The sequence below is a fragment of the Muscardinus avellanarius genome (assembly GCF_963383645.1).
Source record: "Muscardinus avellanarius genome assembly, chromosome: 12".
Classification (NCBI taxonomy): Eukaryota; Metazoa; Chordata; class Mammalia; order Rodentia; family Gliridae; genus Muscardinus; species Muscardinus avellanarius.
In genome coordinates this window covers 102,277,944-102,290,993 of record NC_137798.1, presented here as the reverse complement: position 1 = coordinate 102,290,993, position 13,050 = coordinate 102,277,944, and the positions used below count along the sequence as shown (strand labels likewise).

The following is a 13,050-nucleotide window of genomic DNA, read 5'->3' as shown; positions in this document are numbered from 1 at the left end:
GACCCTCACTCTGCACTTCGTTACCTAGTGACTCGGGTTTGCCACCCCTTCTTGTCAAGTGTGTAAAGCATTCCGAGCGCAGTTGCTCTGGAAGACCTGGCTTCGTGTCCTCGCTGGAGCGGAAGCACAGAGGCTCCTAGATGTGGTGTTCATGACCTGTGGCTCCGGGCCTGTTGGGTTTAAAGACGAGTTGGTCATCCCCCAAACACTGCATCCTCTGCTCTGAAGTCACCCTTTGGGTCTGAATTCATATGGTTACTAGTAAGCAGCACTTGTAGTTGCCCTGAATCTTTGATTTTCCAAGTAAATAGGTCCAAAAGGGTTAAATAAGCTTTTGCACGGTCTAGGAAGTTGGAGGCTTCTCATTGGGATGGGACATAAAGAAAAGGCATGTACTGGAGGCTGAGACAGGAGGATCTTGGTTCATGGCCAGCCTCAGCTACTACTTAATGAGGCCCTTTGCAACTCAGTGAGACCCTGTTTCCAAATAAAAAAAATAGGGCTGGGGATGTCACTTGGAGGTAGAATGCCCCTGGGTTCCATCCCCAGTATTGCAAAAGAAAAAAAAGAAAAAAGAAAAAAAGAAAAGGCACGTCCTATAAATTAAGGGTCCTATTCTTTCCTTGTGGGGCTTAGACCTCCAATAAATCTTGTCAAAGACAGCATCAGTTGGTGTGGACTGTGTGCCACATACTCGGCACCTCATTAAAGGGAGCTCTGGCCTCACAGCTGAGAGGGGAGGCAGTGCTCTCTGCATGGTACTTAGCCCAGGAGAGGGAAGGCTGGCCTTGGGATTGTCAGGGAGGCTGGTGAGGGAGGCTTCTCTGGAGAGGCCAGGCCTCTTTGCGTCCCAAGGCAAGGCAGGCGGAGAAGGCCATTCTCTGCACGAGGGAGCCAGACTCTGCCTGCGTGGCAGGGCAGCCTGTCCCGGGGAGTCTGGCCCCGCTCTGAAAGCTGGCCTTTTTCCTGAATGCACAGTGGGGCCATTCGGGGGCAGCACTGTTAGGTTCTGAGACCACCGGAAGGGCTTTTGCAGATAATAACCTGGGCGAGAAACAGCAGACGAAGCCACGCAGGGGGGATGAAGAGGGGGGTCCAAAAGGAATCCAGGAGGTGAGATGTGGCCAGCCAGGCTGCGGCCCTGTCTTTATAACCTGTTCTGTGATGGGCTTAGAAATGCCCATCTGTCATGTCTCAGCAGAAAGAAAGGGAATAAGTAATAACTAAGTTCTTTTATTTTTCCTTTGCATACCTGAAAGTTTGAATTTCTCTACTTTCAAAGTAAAATGTGGACATAATTCAGAAATAGGACTTTTCTTGTCCCTCATTCTTTAGTGGCCAAATGTTAGGTAAAGGGATTAATTCCAAGTCTGAGGCCTCCAGAGATCCTGCTTCCCTGGGGTCGCCAGTGGACAGACCAGGGCTCGTGTGGGGCTCGCCTCCTGTCACCTGTGGGGCCTTGCCTGCCTGCTCACGGCCATAGGGAGCCGTAAAGGCAGTGGCTTTGTAATTAGGGGTCATGTTTGGCTGAGCCCAACAGTGGTGATTGGTCCAATATCCTCTCCAGCAGCATTTCCTTTATTCCAGGCGTGTGATTTTCCACGCGTATCACTGGTGGAGTTGAATTGCTTGACATACTCGGGCCGTTCCGTGCTTAGCTGTAGGAGCCTGCGGATGCACCTCCACCTCTAGTACCCGCTATCCTTCCATTGCAAACAGCGTCGTGACCGAGCGAGAGACACATCGGCCTCACAGGTGTTTGTTCTTTCTCCCGTGGCTAGATCACCACTGGGTACAACCTGGAAGATGACCGCTGCGAGTGTGTGGCTCTGCAGGACTTTCGGGCCGGAGAGCAGGTGGGTTCCGGTACTGTCCCACAGAATGAGGCCCAGAGAGTGGCACGGAATTAATGTTGTGTCGGTCGTTTAAAGAAGATACTGCGCCCGGCCTGCTGGCACACGCTTGTCATCCCAGTACTCGGGAGGATGAGGCAGAAGGCGTTCACGTTCCCGGCCGGGCTCAGCAATTAAAAAATAAAATAGGGCTGGGGGGTTATCTCAGGTAGAACGCCCCTGGATTCAGTCCCCAGTGCCACAAAATAAATTAAGTAAATAAGGTATGATCCAGGCATGGTAGCACACTCCTGTAATTCCAGTACTTGGGAGGCTGAGACAGGAGGATCGCAGGTTCGTGGCCAGCCTCCGCTACTTAATGAAGCCCTCTGCAAATTAGTGAGACCCTGTTTCAAATGAAGAAAAAATAGGGATGGGGGTGTAGCTCAGAGGTAGAATGCCCCTGGGTTCAATCCCAAGTACTGCTAATAATAATAATAACAATAATAATAACAATAATAATAACGATAATAATGATGATAATAATAATAATAATAATAATATAAAAGGAGCAGTATTTAGGTGGCAAAACAAGGATATCAGGAACCATCATGCCCTCAGTCTGGCACTTTCACTAACTTTTCACCTAATAATCTGGTGGGGCAGGGTTAAGCTCTTGAGCAGGTTTGGAGCCACACATCTAACCCTCTGTGTTCCCCATCAGCTTCACAGCCACGCAGGTACTGTGGCCAGAGTGCCTTGTTCCCAGACTGCGGCCGTGACAGCGAAGGCTCAGGCTAACAGTGCTGATCTGCTCCCTCTTCACGAGGGTCCCTACACCTTCCTGGCAGGTGCAGAATTGTTCGGGATGTGGAGATGGGTTTTTGGCAGGCGTGGCTGCAGACTGCTGTTCCAGAAGGGCCTTTGCTTAGCGAAGGCGAGGAAGATACGGTGCATTCCAAGTCGGGCCTAAAGAGCGGCCCAGGGCCGGGCATGGCGGCGCACGCTTGCGATCGATCCCAGGACTCAGGAGGCTGAGACCGGAGGATCGCAGCACACAGCCAGCCTCAGCTCTTAGTGAGGCCCTGTTTCAAAACAAAGAATAAAAAATAGGGCTGGGGTGTAGCTTGGGGGTAGAATGTCCCCAGGTTCAACCTCTAGTTCCGCAAAAAAAAAAAAAAAGTGGCCTGGCTGTCCCGCAGGGAGGAGCGAGTTGTGAGGGGCTTGGGGCCTCAGGCCCAAGGGCCTGTGTCCTGTCCCACGGTCCCCGGACTCCCCGAGGCTGCCTTCTGCTGGGTTAGGTGGGCACGCTGGCTCCAGCCCCTTCAGTCGGGAGTTGGGACAGCACACCTTTGCCTTCCTGCACATGCTGTACCAAACAATTAGGTAATTACATTAGAGCTATTCTGTCTCATTAATGTAAAGTAGCACTAAATATGCAAGAAGTAGTCCTCTGGTCTGCTCTGTATTAAGAATGCATGCTAAGTTTATTTTATGTCCCCTTATTTTCTCTCTACTGCATCTCAGATTTACATCTTTTATGGCACTCGGTCAAATGCAGAGTTTGTGATCCACAGTGGATTTTTCTTTGACAATAATTCACACGACAGAGTGAAAATCAAGCTTGGAGTGAGTAAGAGTGACAGGCTGTACGCCATGAAGGCCGAGGTCCTGGCCCGCGCTGGCATCCCCACGTACGTAGCACACGGGTCCCTGGGCTCTTCTGTGGCGCTGCCAGTAGCTCCAGTCGCACGGTGCTTAGTTGGTGTGTTGGTAAAACTTCTCTACGGTAACTTGTCTGAATCCCTTTATCCCTGGTGCCAGCACGTTTAGACCGTGGAGACGCATGGTGCCTGACCACGCATCCAGGTAGACACGCCGCGTCCCTGGAAGCGGGCACAGTGGGTGAGGGCGGGGCCCGCGGTCCTCAGTAAGTCACATGGGCACTTCGGCGAATGACCTGGAGCAATTTACTTCAGTTAATTCTTTGCCACTATTAGTTTCTGTAATAAAGTCATGATCCTCAGTGATTTCAAGAATTTCTGGTTAAATTCTTAAAGATTTTCTTGCATTTGAGGTGTGAAATGATAGAGAAGACAAGAATTATGATTTATTAGCCCTCCAGGGAATGGAGGAACCATTCTTAATGAAAATGGATTATCCAGACCTTTCCTTATTGAACCTGTCAATATTTGATTAATGATTAAAGTGTGAACTCAACATAAATTATTATTAACATTTTTAAGAACCGCGTGATATGTTTAATGCTTCTTATAAAGCCTGCGGCCCGAGTCAAAGGCCATCGGTGGGCCTGCTGGCAGAGGCGGTCCCTCCCGCGGGGTGTCCTTGGGGGTGGCGGGGCTGATGCCGCTCCTTGCTCCCCCAGCTCCAGCGTGTTCGCCCTGCACTCCACGGAGCCGCCCATCTCTGCGCAGCTTCTGGCGTTCCTCCGAGTGTTCTGCATGACCGAAGGTAAGTCTTTGCAGGGTAGAGAGGCGCGGGAGAGTCCAGACTAAAGGCAGGATTGCTTCCGACTGAAGTGCTTTTGAGGAGGGGACGGTGGCAGCACGGGAGAGAGAAGCTGATGTGTTGTTTACCCTGGAAACGTTTAGTGCCAGGCACTAAGCCCAGGTAGCATTGTGGACAGGATCTGTGTGGCGCATGCGGTGGTCCTCCCTGCACCTCAGGCTAGCCCCAGAGGAGCGCCCGCCTTCGTATTTGCTTAGGGTGCTCTTGCTTTTATACTGAGATTGAGTGTGGTTGGGTTGTTTTTCCTCCTAGAGTGTACTCCAGTAAGTTCCCTGGTGCTGAGGTTTCACACTGTGCGTGCGTGCGTGCGTGCGTGCGTGTGTGTGTGTGTGTGTGTGTGTGTGGTCATAAAGTGCCTTAGATCCAAGCAGAACAGACTGGGTGAGGCTGAGTGGGTGAGAGTGAGCAGACCCATGGGTGTCCTTCTGGAAGGAGCTGCCTGCTCATCAGGGCAGGCACAGTCCGGGGCAGTGCAGTTGGGGGTCGCCTGTGCCCAGCCAGGACCTCAGGTCTGGGTCCAGGGCTTGACGCTGGGACGAGGTAGAGGAAACTTAGTCTCCAACACAGGGAGACAATGTGGACACCAGCCATAGACCCGGACAAAGTGATATGCTACTCATCCCGAAAGGCAGCCATGGTGCGGGAGCTTGGCCGTCATCTGTGGAGGGCTTTCATGGCTCATCATTTCAGTCAGTGAATTGGAGTTAAGGGTTACCTGGGGCTTTTCATACCCAGGGATACGAAGCTGAATATCACGGTTCATACCCTCCGGGAATGCATAATTACGAGAGGTGATGCTGATGCAGTCCCCTGCCGCACGAGCACTTGCTGTGTGCCAGGCACGGTGCTAAGTGCGGTCCACACCTTACTTTCATCAGCCTGGGGGGAAGGTTGGAGAGGCTCAGTCAACAAGGGATGGCCCTAACTTAGAACCAGCTTCTGGAGCTGTGCCCCGGATCCATACTCGTGCTGGTTTACAAGTCACAGAATCCATGGAAGAAAATCTTCGTAGCTCAGGGTGTCTGAGCTAGCTCTGGGAGCACAGAGAGGGTCTGGGCAACACGAGGCTAGCTGTTGACCGTCCCTGCCGAGGGAGCCCAGGGTACTGGGGCTCCGGCCATGCGCGGCTGCAGCAGGTCCGAGGGAGCTGAGGACCACGGAGGATTGGGCCGGCTCGGAGGAGTGGGGTCCCTTCAAGGTTAGGAGCCCTTAGCTGGAAGGAAACCCGTACCACAGCTGTGGTGCCCCCCATCCAGGCGGGCTTACTCCCCGCTGCAGGCTTTTCTCTCCGGTAACAGAGCTGGGTCCCGTCTCGCCAGTCAGCAGCAGCAGCAGCAGCAGCAGAAAGCGCGGCCGGGCCCCGGGCGAAGAGAGCTGGGGCGCATTGAAGGAGTGACAGTAGTAACTTAGTATTTGGGCTTCTGAAAAGAAGTTTCTATCACCAAGGAAGCTTTTTGAAAAAATCTTCATGGCCTTATGCAAATCATATAAACAGAAGCATCAAGAGTCTAAAACTCCTGGAGTTTATCATGTTCTTTGCTAACAAATCCAACTCAGTAGATCTGTTTCTTGGACGTTAGGTAACATCTCCTTTCTTTTTTAGAAAGCTGTTTGGATCCCTTTGGGCTGGGTGCTCCCCTTAGTTTCTCTTTAGTCTTAGGAAGCCGGTTTGTCATGTCAAGACAATCGATGCATTCTTTGAATTACTCCAACTAATACTAATAAAAGTTTGGTTTGCTGGCAGCAGCAGTTCCTCAATTTGAATTGTAAATAGTGGCAGCTGTAGGGCATTTTGCTCTGAAAGAGATACTGTCTCACAGTTGCATAAGGAGCCTGGGTGTATTTCTTGAGCCTGAATAGGATGGGCATGTTTGGTGTTTCGGAGATAATGCCAGGGGATAAAATGCCCAGCGCAGTTACTGGATTCTTTGCTCTTCTTCAATATATTGAAGGTAATTGAGATGTGCACTTGTGTTTATTTGTAATTCCTATTTAGATTCCTGGCAAGTGAGAGGTACAGGCTCATTTTTCATTAAGATTTTCTGACCGTTTTCTTATTTCTTTCCATTCGAGGCTCCCTTGTTATTGCCAGTCGACTCCAGATCGAGAAGGGTTCCCCGGCCGTGGTGACTGCTGCTGCTTTACTGTTTATGTGGCTCACCTGAGTGTCTTTGGGCCCAGTTGGTGTGACAGGTCCTGGCTGGGAGACAGGGCGCTGTCAGAGTGAGGGTTGTGGCCGCAGATTGTCTTTAGATGGCATCTTGTGAAACTGTCCAGAGGCTCTCAGAGTCCCCCATAAACAGTGATAAATGGATCTGAACTCCACACAAAGGGGGCCTCACCGCCCCCCCCCCGCCCGAAACTCCGCTCTGACTGTGCGTGGAGAGTCTGGAATGGCCGGGCTGGTTGATCCGGAGAGCTTTTAACCACGGGAAGGAAGATGGCACTGTGGGGAAAGACATACTTCGTGCGGACTGATGGTTAAAGTCGAGAGCAGCACTGTTTCCCCTAACAGACTGCGTTTGTATCTCTTGTAGAAGAGCTGAAAGAACATTTGCTAGGAGACAGTGCTATCGATAGGGTCTTCACTCTGGGCAACTCTGAGTTTCCTGTGAGCTGGGACAACGAGATCAAACTCTGGACGTTTCTCGAAGACAGAGCCTCGCTTCTTTTAAAAACATATAAAACAACGATTGAGGTGATTAGATTGATACATGAGTATTTGAGCTTTGTTGTATTTTCAGGGATACTCAGTAAGAAATTAGAGTAATGTAAATTACTCTAATTCTTCAGTGGAAAAATTGTGTATTTAACATTTTTATTCAATTATATTATTTTCCTATTTAGTACGCTTATACTTACCAAAAATTGTATTGGGGCATTGTTGATTAGAAGATAAAATTTTAGCCAGGTGTGGTGGTGCACGCTTGTAATCCCAGCTCTTGGGAGGCCGAAACAGGACGATTGTACAGGTTTGAAACCAGCCTCGGCTACTTAGTGAAGCTCTCAGCAACTTAGTGAGACCCTGTTTCCAAATAAAGCATAAAAGAGGTCTGGAAGTATAGCCCGGAGGTAGAAAAGCCCCTGGGTTCCATCCGCAGTACCACAAAAAAAAGATAAAATTTTAAAATTATTTAGTAATTGGGGAGGGGTGCATGCCTATAACTCCAGTACTCAGGAAGCTTCAGTGGGCGAATCACAGGTTCGAGGCCAGCCTCAGCGACTTAGGCCCTTAGCCATCTAGTGAGACCCGATTTCAAAATAAAATTTTTTTTTTACAAAAGGGCTGGGGAAACCGGGTGTGGTAGTGCACGCTTGTAATCCCAGCATTTGGGAGGCTGAAACAGGAGGATCACGGTTCGAAGCCAGCCTCAGCTACTTAGGCCTTCTGCAACTCAGTGAGACCCGGTTTCGAAATAAAGAATAAAAAATAGGGCTAGGGGTGTAGTGCAGAGGTAGAATGCCCTGGGTCCATCCCCAGTACCACGGATACAAACAAACAAACAAGGGCTGGAGGTAGAATTTGGAGGTAGAATTCCCCCTGGTTTCATCCCCAGTACCAAACACACACACACACACACATACACACACACACACACACGCATATGTAGTTTTTCTAGTTGTTGTGTGTGTGTGTGTGTGTGCGCGCGCGCACGCGCGCGCGTGCTCGCTCGTGTGCTGTACTGGGGATGGAACCCAGGGGCATTTGACCTCCGAGCTACACCCCCAGCCCTATTTTTTATTCTTTATTTTGAAACCGGATCTCACTGAGTTGCAGAGGGCCTCACGAAGTAGCTGAGGCTGGTCCCGAACCACAGTCCTTCTGTCTCAGCCTCCTGAATGCTGGGATTACACGTGTGCGCCACCGCGCCCGGCTGGTTTTCTAGTTTTCAATTCACAGAATCCCACAGATGTGGGTTGCGTTTGTGCCCCAGAGCCCACCTCTGCGCCCTGAGCCCCGAGGGTCCTCCCCTCCTCCGCTGGCCCCTCCTGCCTTCCACGCAGGTGCCCTGGGACTGAGTTAGCTGGCCCGGCCAGGTCCCTGCCCATGCTGCTGCTGACACAGGTTGTTTTGTTTCACAACAGTCATACTGAGGCGTAACTCTCTGCCATGAGAGCCATGAACCTAAAGTGCAGGGTTTTGTCTGTCGGGTGTGTATGTCACTGGGAATTGAACCTGGGGTGCTCTACCGCTGAGCTACACTCCCAGCCCTTTAAAATTTGTTTCATTTTAAGACAGGATCTCACTAAGTTGCTGAGGCTGGCCGCAAACTTGCCATCCTCCTGTCTCAGCCTCCCAAGGAGTGGGATTACAGTGGGCCACCACATCAGCTGGCTGCAGTTGGTGGGAGTGTCCAGTCCCGTGACCGCCTGCACCGTCCAGCACCCCAGCAAGCCCCTCCCCGGCGCTGCTGGCCCTGCAGCCTGGCTGATGCAGACCCCTTGTTTTTGTTTTTGTTTTTGTTTTTGTTTTTGTTTTTGCGGTACTGGGGATGAACCTGGGGCGTTCTACCTCCAAACTACACCCCAGCCCCATGTTTTATTCTTTTTATTTGGAAACAGAGTCTTATTGAGTCGCAGAGGGCCTCACTCAGTAGCTGAGGCTGGCCGCAAACCCAGATCCTCCTGTCTCAGCCTCCTGAGTGCTAGATTACAGGCGTGCCCACCAGCCCTGGCTCGGACTCCTCGTTATTAGTTCCCCCTTTTATTTTCCAGGAAGATAAAGCTGTCCTGGAGAACCGAGACCTTTCTGTGCGTGCCACGATGGCCATCAAGCTGCGCCTCGGGGAGAAGGAGATTCTGGAAAAGGCCGTGAGGAGCGCGGCAGCCAACCGGGAGTACTACCGCAAGCGCCTGCAGGAGAGGGCGCCGCTGCCCAAGTACGAGGAGGGCAGCCTCGGGCTGCTGGAGGGCGGCGTGGGCTACTCCAGCCTCCCGCTGGTCTTGAGGAACCTCGAGGAGGAGGCTGGTGTGCAGGAGGCCTTAAGCCTCAAGGAGGTCGTCAGCAAAGCCAAGGCCGCCGAGAACGGGCTTGTCAATGGCGAAAACTCTATCCCCAACGGGACCAGGTCCGAAAACGAAGACTTGAATCCAGGAGGAGGCAAACGAGCCAGTGAAGACGCCAAAGAATCTTCTTCGGACAGCACTGAGGCGAGAGAGCAGTTCTGAGGCGCGGCCTGGGAGGTCCACGTCAGCAGTCCCTACGCATCGCTGTGCTCCGTGTTAACATTTTTCTTTCTGCAGAGAGGAAAATATGTTTTTGCTGCTTTATATAAAAATGATTTTTTAAGTTATTTTAAAGATCTAGCTTCCCTTTCTGATTAAGATTGCCATCTTGCTTCTAGGCAAAACAAATGAGCAGGAACCAGGGGAAGAGGTGCCTGTGGGGGAGTCTGCAGACCCCGGGGCACGTGGATTTTCTTCCTGGGGAAGAATTCAGCTCCTGGCTCAGCGTGCTTCTGCGGGCCTGGCGTCCTGAGGACCAGAGGAAGCTTGCTCCGCCTGCTGCCATAGGCTGCGGCTGGGGGGACTCTGGGGTCCAGCGGGAAGGTGGGGGCCTGGCACAGGAGCTCAAGGGCGAGGGCAGGAAACTAAACTTAAGAGTCTAGGCAGTCTTTTTTTTTCTTCTTCTTAAAAAATAACACCCCAGTACCAAAAGAGAAGGTAAGGTGGCAACCTTATTTTTAATAGTTTTAAATGTTGATGATAATCCTAATTATATAAAATATATAAACATATATATCTAGTGATTTCTAAAGATTTGTTTACTTTTGTGTTTTGTTTCGCTGTAATAACTTGTCCTTCCTCCTGAATCAAAGCAGGACACTGGTGCCCTCCCTGTCCAGGGTTGACACAGGTGCACGGTGGCGCACCCAGCCGACTGAGCACCGCGGCCTTTGGTGGCGTCGGCCCCTGGCTTTTTTGGTTTTCACAACAAGCTAGAGATTTTCAAAGCTCCCCTTTTGAGTAAAAACCCTTATTAAAAGGAAAACATGATTAATATTTTTGTCTATTCCTTTTCTTTGGAGTGGGACAGGCTCTTGGAGTAAAACTTTCATGCAAATCATCTCCCTTATTTTCCAAGCATATTTTGAACTTTGACTTCATGCCAGCACTGTACCCTGTGCCCCGACATGGGGATGAGAGCTGGTGGGCGTCCAGAGGCCTGCCAGGGGCTGCGGTGAGGACACAGGGCAGGGACACGAGGTCACACAGCATCCTGGGCAGGCGAGCGGAGCCTCCCGGGTCCTAGGTGGGTGCGCCCGGGGCCACGCCTGCCCTCGGCCCTGTGGGCCTTGCGCTCTGAGACCACGGCTAGCGCAGAGCTTGTCTTTGATCACTCCTTTTGGAGAAGGCCGGTCAGTTGCTCTCTCGTCAGTGTGATAGATGCGGCTCCACACGCTTCTGTGGGTGAATGGCGTCTCCACTGGGCTCGGAGGGCGGCAGAGGGCGGCCTCGTCTCTGTGCGACCGTGGGTCGTGTTGGCGCCTGTGCCCTCCCTGGCCGGCTCTCAGGTCCGCCGAAGGCCTGGGTGGGTGTGAAGTGGGCAGGAGTGTCCAGAGCGCAGAGGCCGCGGCGGGGGCCCCCCTCTGTTCCCGCCGAGGCCCAGACACCAGCCCGCATCGCTTGTCTGCCTGGTGGATACAGTTTGCTCCTTGGGTTAAGTTTTCAAGCCTGATGTTAAAAATGTGTTTTGAAAACCTATGTGCAAGCTGGATGTGGTGGCGCACGCTTGTAATCCCAGCATTCAGGAGGCTGAGACCCGAGGATGGCGGTTCGCGCCCAGCCTCAGCTACTTAGGCCCTCTGCAACTCAGTGAGACCCGGTTTCAAAATAAAGAATAAAAAATAGGGCAGGGGGTGTAGCTCAGAGGTCAAATGCCCCTGGGTTCCACCCCCAGACCTGCCAAAAAAAAAGAAAAGAAAACCTATGTGCAGTTCCAGTGTAGTATCACAAGACGGGATAGTTTTCAAACTGTTCCTTGGGAAAGGTTTTTGTTCAGACAGCTGAACGGTCCAGGACCATGAGGCCCGGACCTGGTGCGACTGCTAAGGTACGCTTCCAGTTGAGAACAGCTTTGCGTTTGTGACAAGAAATCTACTCTTAGAAGAACAGGGACCTGCTGGGCGTGGTGGCACACGCTTGTAATCCCAGTAGTTGGGAGGCCGAGACAGGAGGATGGCAGGTGAGCGGTCAGCCTCAGCAACCTCGTAAGGTTCTCTGCAACTGAGCAAGACCCTGTTTCAAAATAAGACTGGGGGAGGGGTAGCTTAGAGGTGGAATGCCCCTGGGGTCAATCCGTAGTGCGTGCGCACGTGTGCACGCACGCACACATGCGCACACACATGAGCAGGACTGCGTCCATGTTGGAAGACAGTGTCATTGAGTCCTGCTTTGCTGAGCTGCTGGTATTGCCCTAAAATAGCTCTTGAGGTGGCGAGGCCCCGGCACGTTAGTCCCCCTCTGCCCGTCCCCACTGGGAGCCGCAGTGGTGCTCACAGACCCTGGGAGCTGCCGCGAAGCGTCCAGAAATCAAGGGAGAGTGAGTGAGTTGGCATGGAAGAGCCCTCGTTGCCGTCTGCCATGAGAACAGGCCTTTCTCAAATCATTCTAAACTTGACTTTCTCTCTAGTGCTTTGGATAAGAGGCTGTTGAGGCCAGTTGCTGGGGAAGCGCCGCCCTGGCCTGTTTCCTAAGCTCGGTGTGTTATTTGTGTAAATAGTGGTGTTAGATTTCACCACTCGGTTTTCATGCAAATTGGTGATTGATAGGCAGACTTCCCCCAAGAGCTTCTCAAATAGGCTTACTTAAAAGATGCACTGGATTTTCCTTCTGAGAAGTAGGGTAATACATTTAAAATATTCCCAGGTTCCCCATAGACAGAGCTGTGCTAATTAACCCTTCACTTAAAAATGAGGAAATGAGCCGGGCGTGGTGGCTCACACCTGTAATCACAGTATTTGGGAGGCTGAGACAGCAAGGAGGATCGACCATCTCAAGTTCGAGGCCAGCCTCGGCAACTTAGTGAGCCCCTCAGCAACTCAGCAAGACTGTTTCAAAACTGAAAAGAAGGGCTGGGAGTATAGCTCAGAGGTAGAATGTCCCTGGGTTCGATCCCCAGTTTCACACACACACACAAGTAATTTTCTACAAATAACTGGGTTTTTTGGTGTGTACAAGTTGGAGTAGAAGAGTACGCAAGCCAGTGGAGTTAGACGCGCCGTGGAGAGCGAGGGGCTGGCTGTACAGGGCGCAGGTTGGTGACGGCAGGGTTTGGGAGACCTAGAGGACGTCGTACCGTGTGCTGGCTCTTCTGATCAGCAAAGCGAGGGTGTTTAATGGAGTAGAGCTGATATCCTGTTCAAGGATTGTGCTTCCTGATTTAAGTGTCAGTTTGGATGGGTATAGAAGAGAATCCGGGAACTTCATCGGAGTCGTCCTACTGTTGGGTTTTGTTTTTTATGGTACTGAGAATTGAACTCAAGGGCATTCCAAACTACATTCCTCTGCCCCAGGTTTTTGGTTTTGTTTGTTTGTTTGTTTGTTTGTTTGTTTTACAGTACTGGACATGGATCCCAGGGGCTCCAAGCTACACTCCTAGCCCTGTTTTTTAGTCTTTATTTTGAAACAGGGTCTCACTGAGTGGCAAAGGGCCTCACTAAGTAGCTGAGGCTGTCTGCAAACTGCG

At 51.5% G+C, this 13,050-nt stretch overlaps 1 protein-coding gene across 1 annotated transcript in view; it reads left to right on the top strand.

Moving 5' to 3' along the window:
• SETD3 (SET domain containing 3, actin N3(tau)-histidine methyltransferase) overlaps positions 1-9,970 on the top strand; it is a gene marked incomplete at its 3' end in the record, with an annotated part of 79,699 nt that extends 69,729 nt beyond the window's left edge. The window contains exons 9-14 of the mRNA XM_080707226.1: positions 1,782-1,856; positions 3,360-3,526; positions 4,219-4,304; positions 6,899-7,059; positions 9,078-9,512; positions 9,707-9,970. Of these exons, the coding sequence (XP_080563352.1) occupies positions 1,782-1,856; positions 3,360-3,526; positions 4,219-4,304; positions 6,899-7,059; positions 9,078-9,512; positions 9,707-9,970 (1,188 nt within the window). The remainder of the gene's footprint in view (positions 1-1,781; positions 1,857-3,359; positions 3,527-4,218; positions 4,305-6,898; positions 7,060-9,077; positions 9,513-9,706) is intronic.
• Between the last annotated feature and the right edge of the window lie 3,080 nt (positions 9,971-13,050).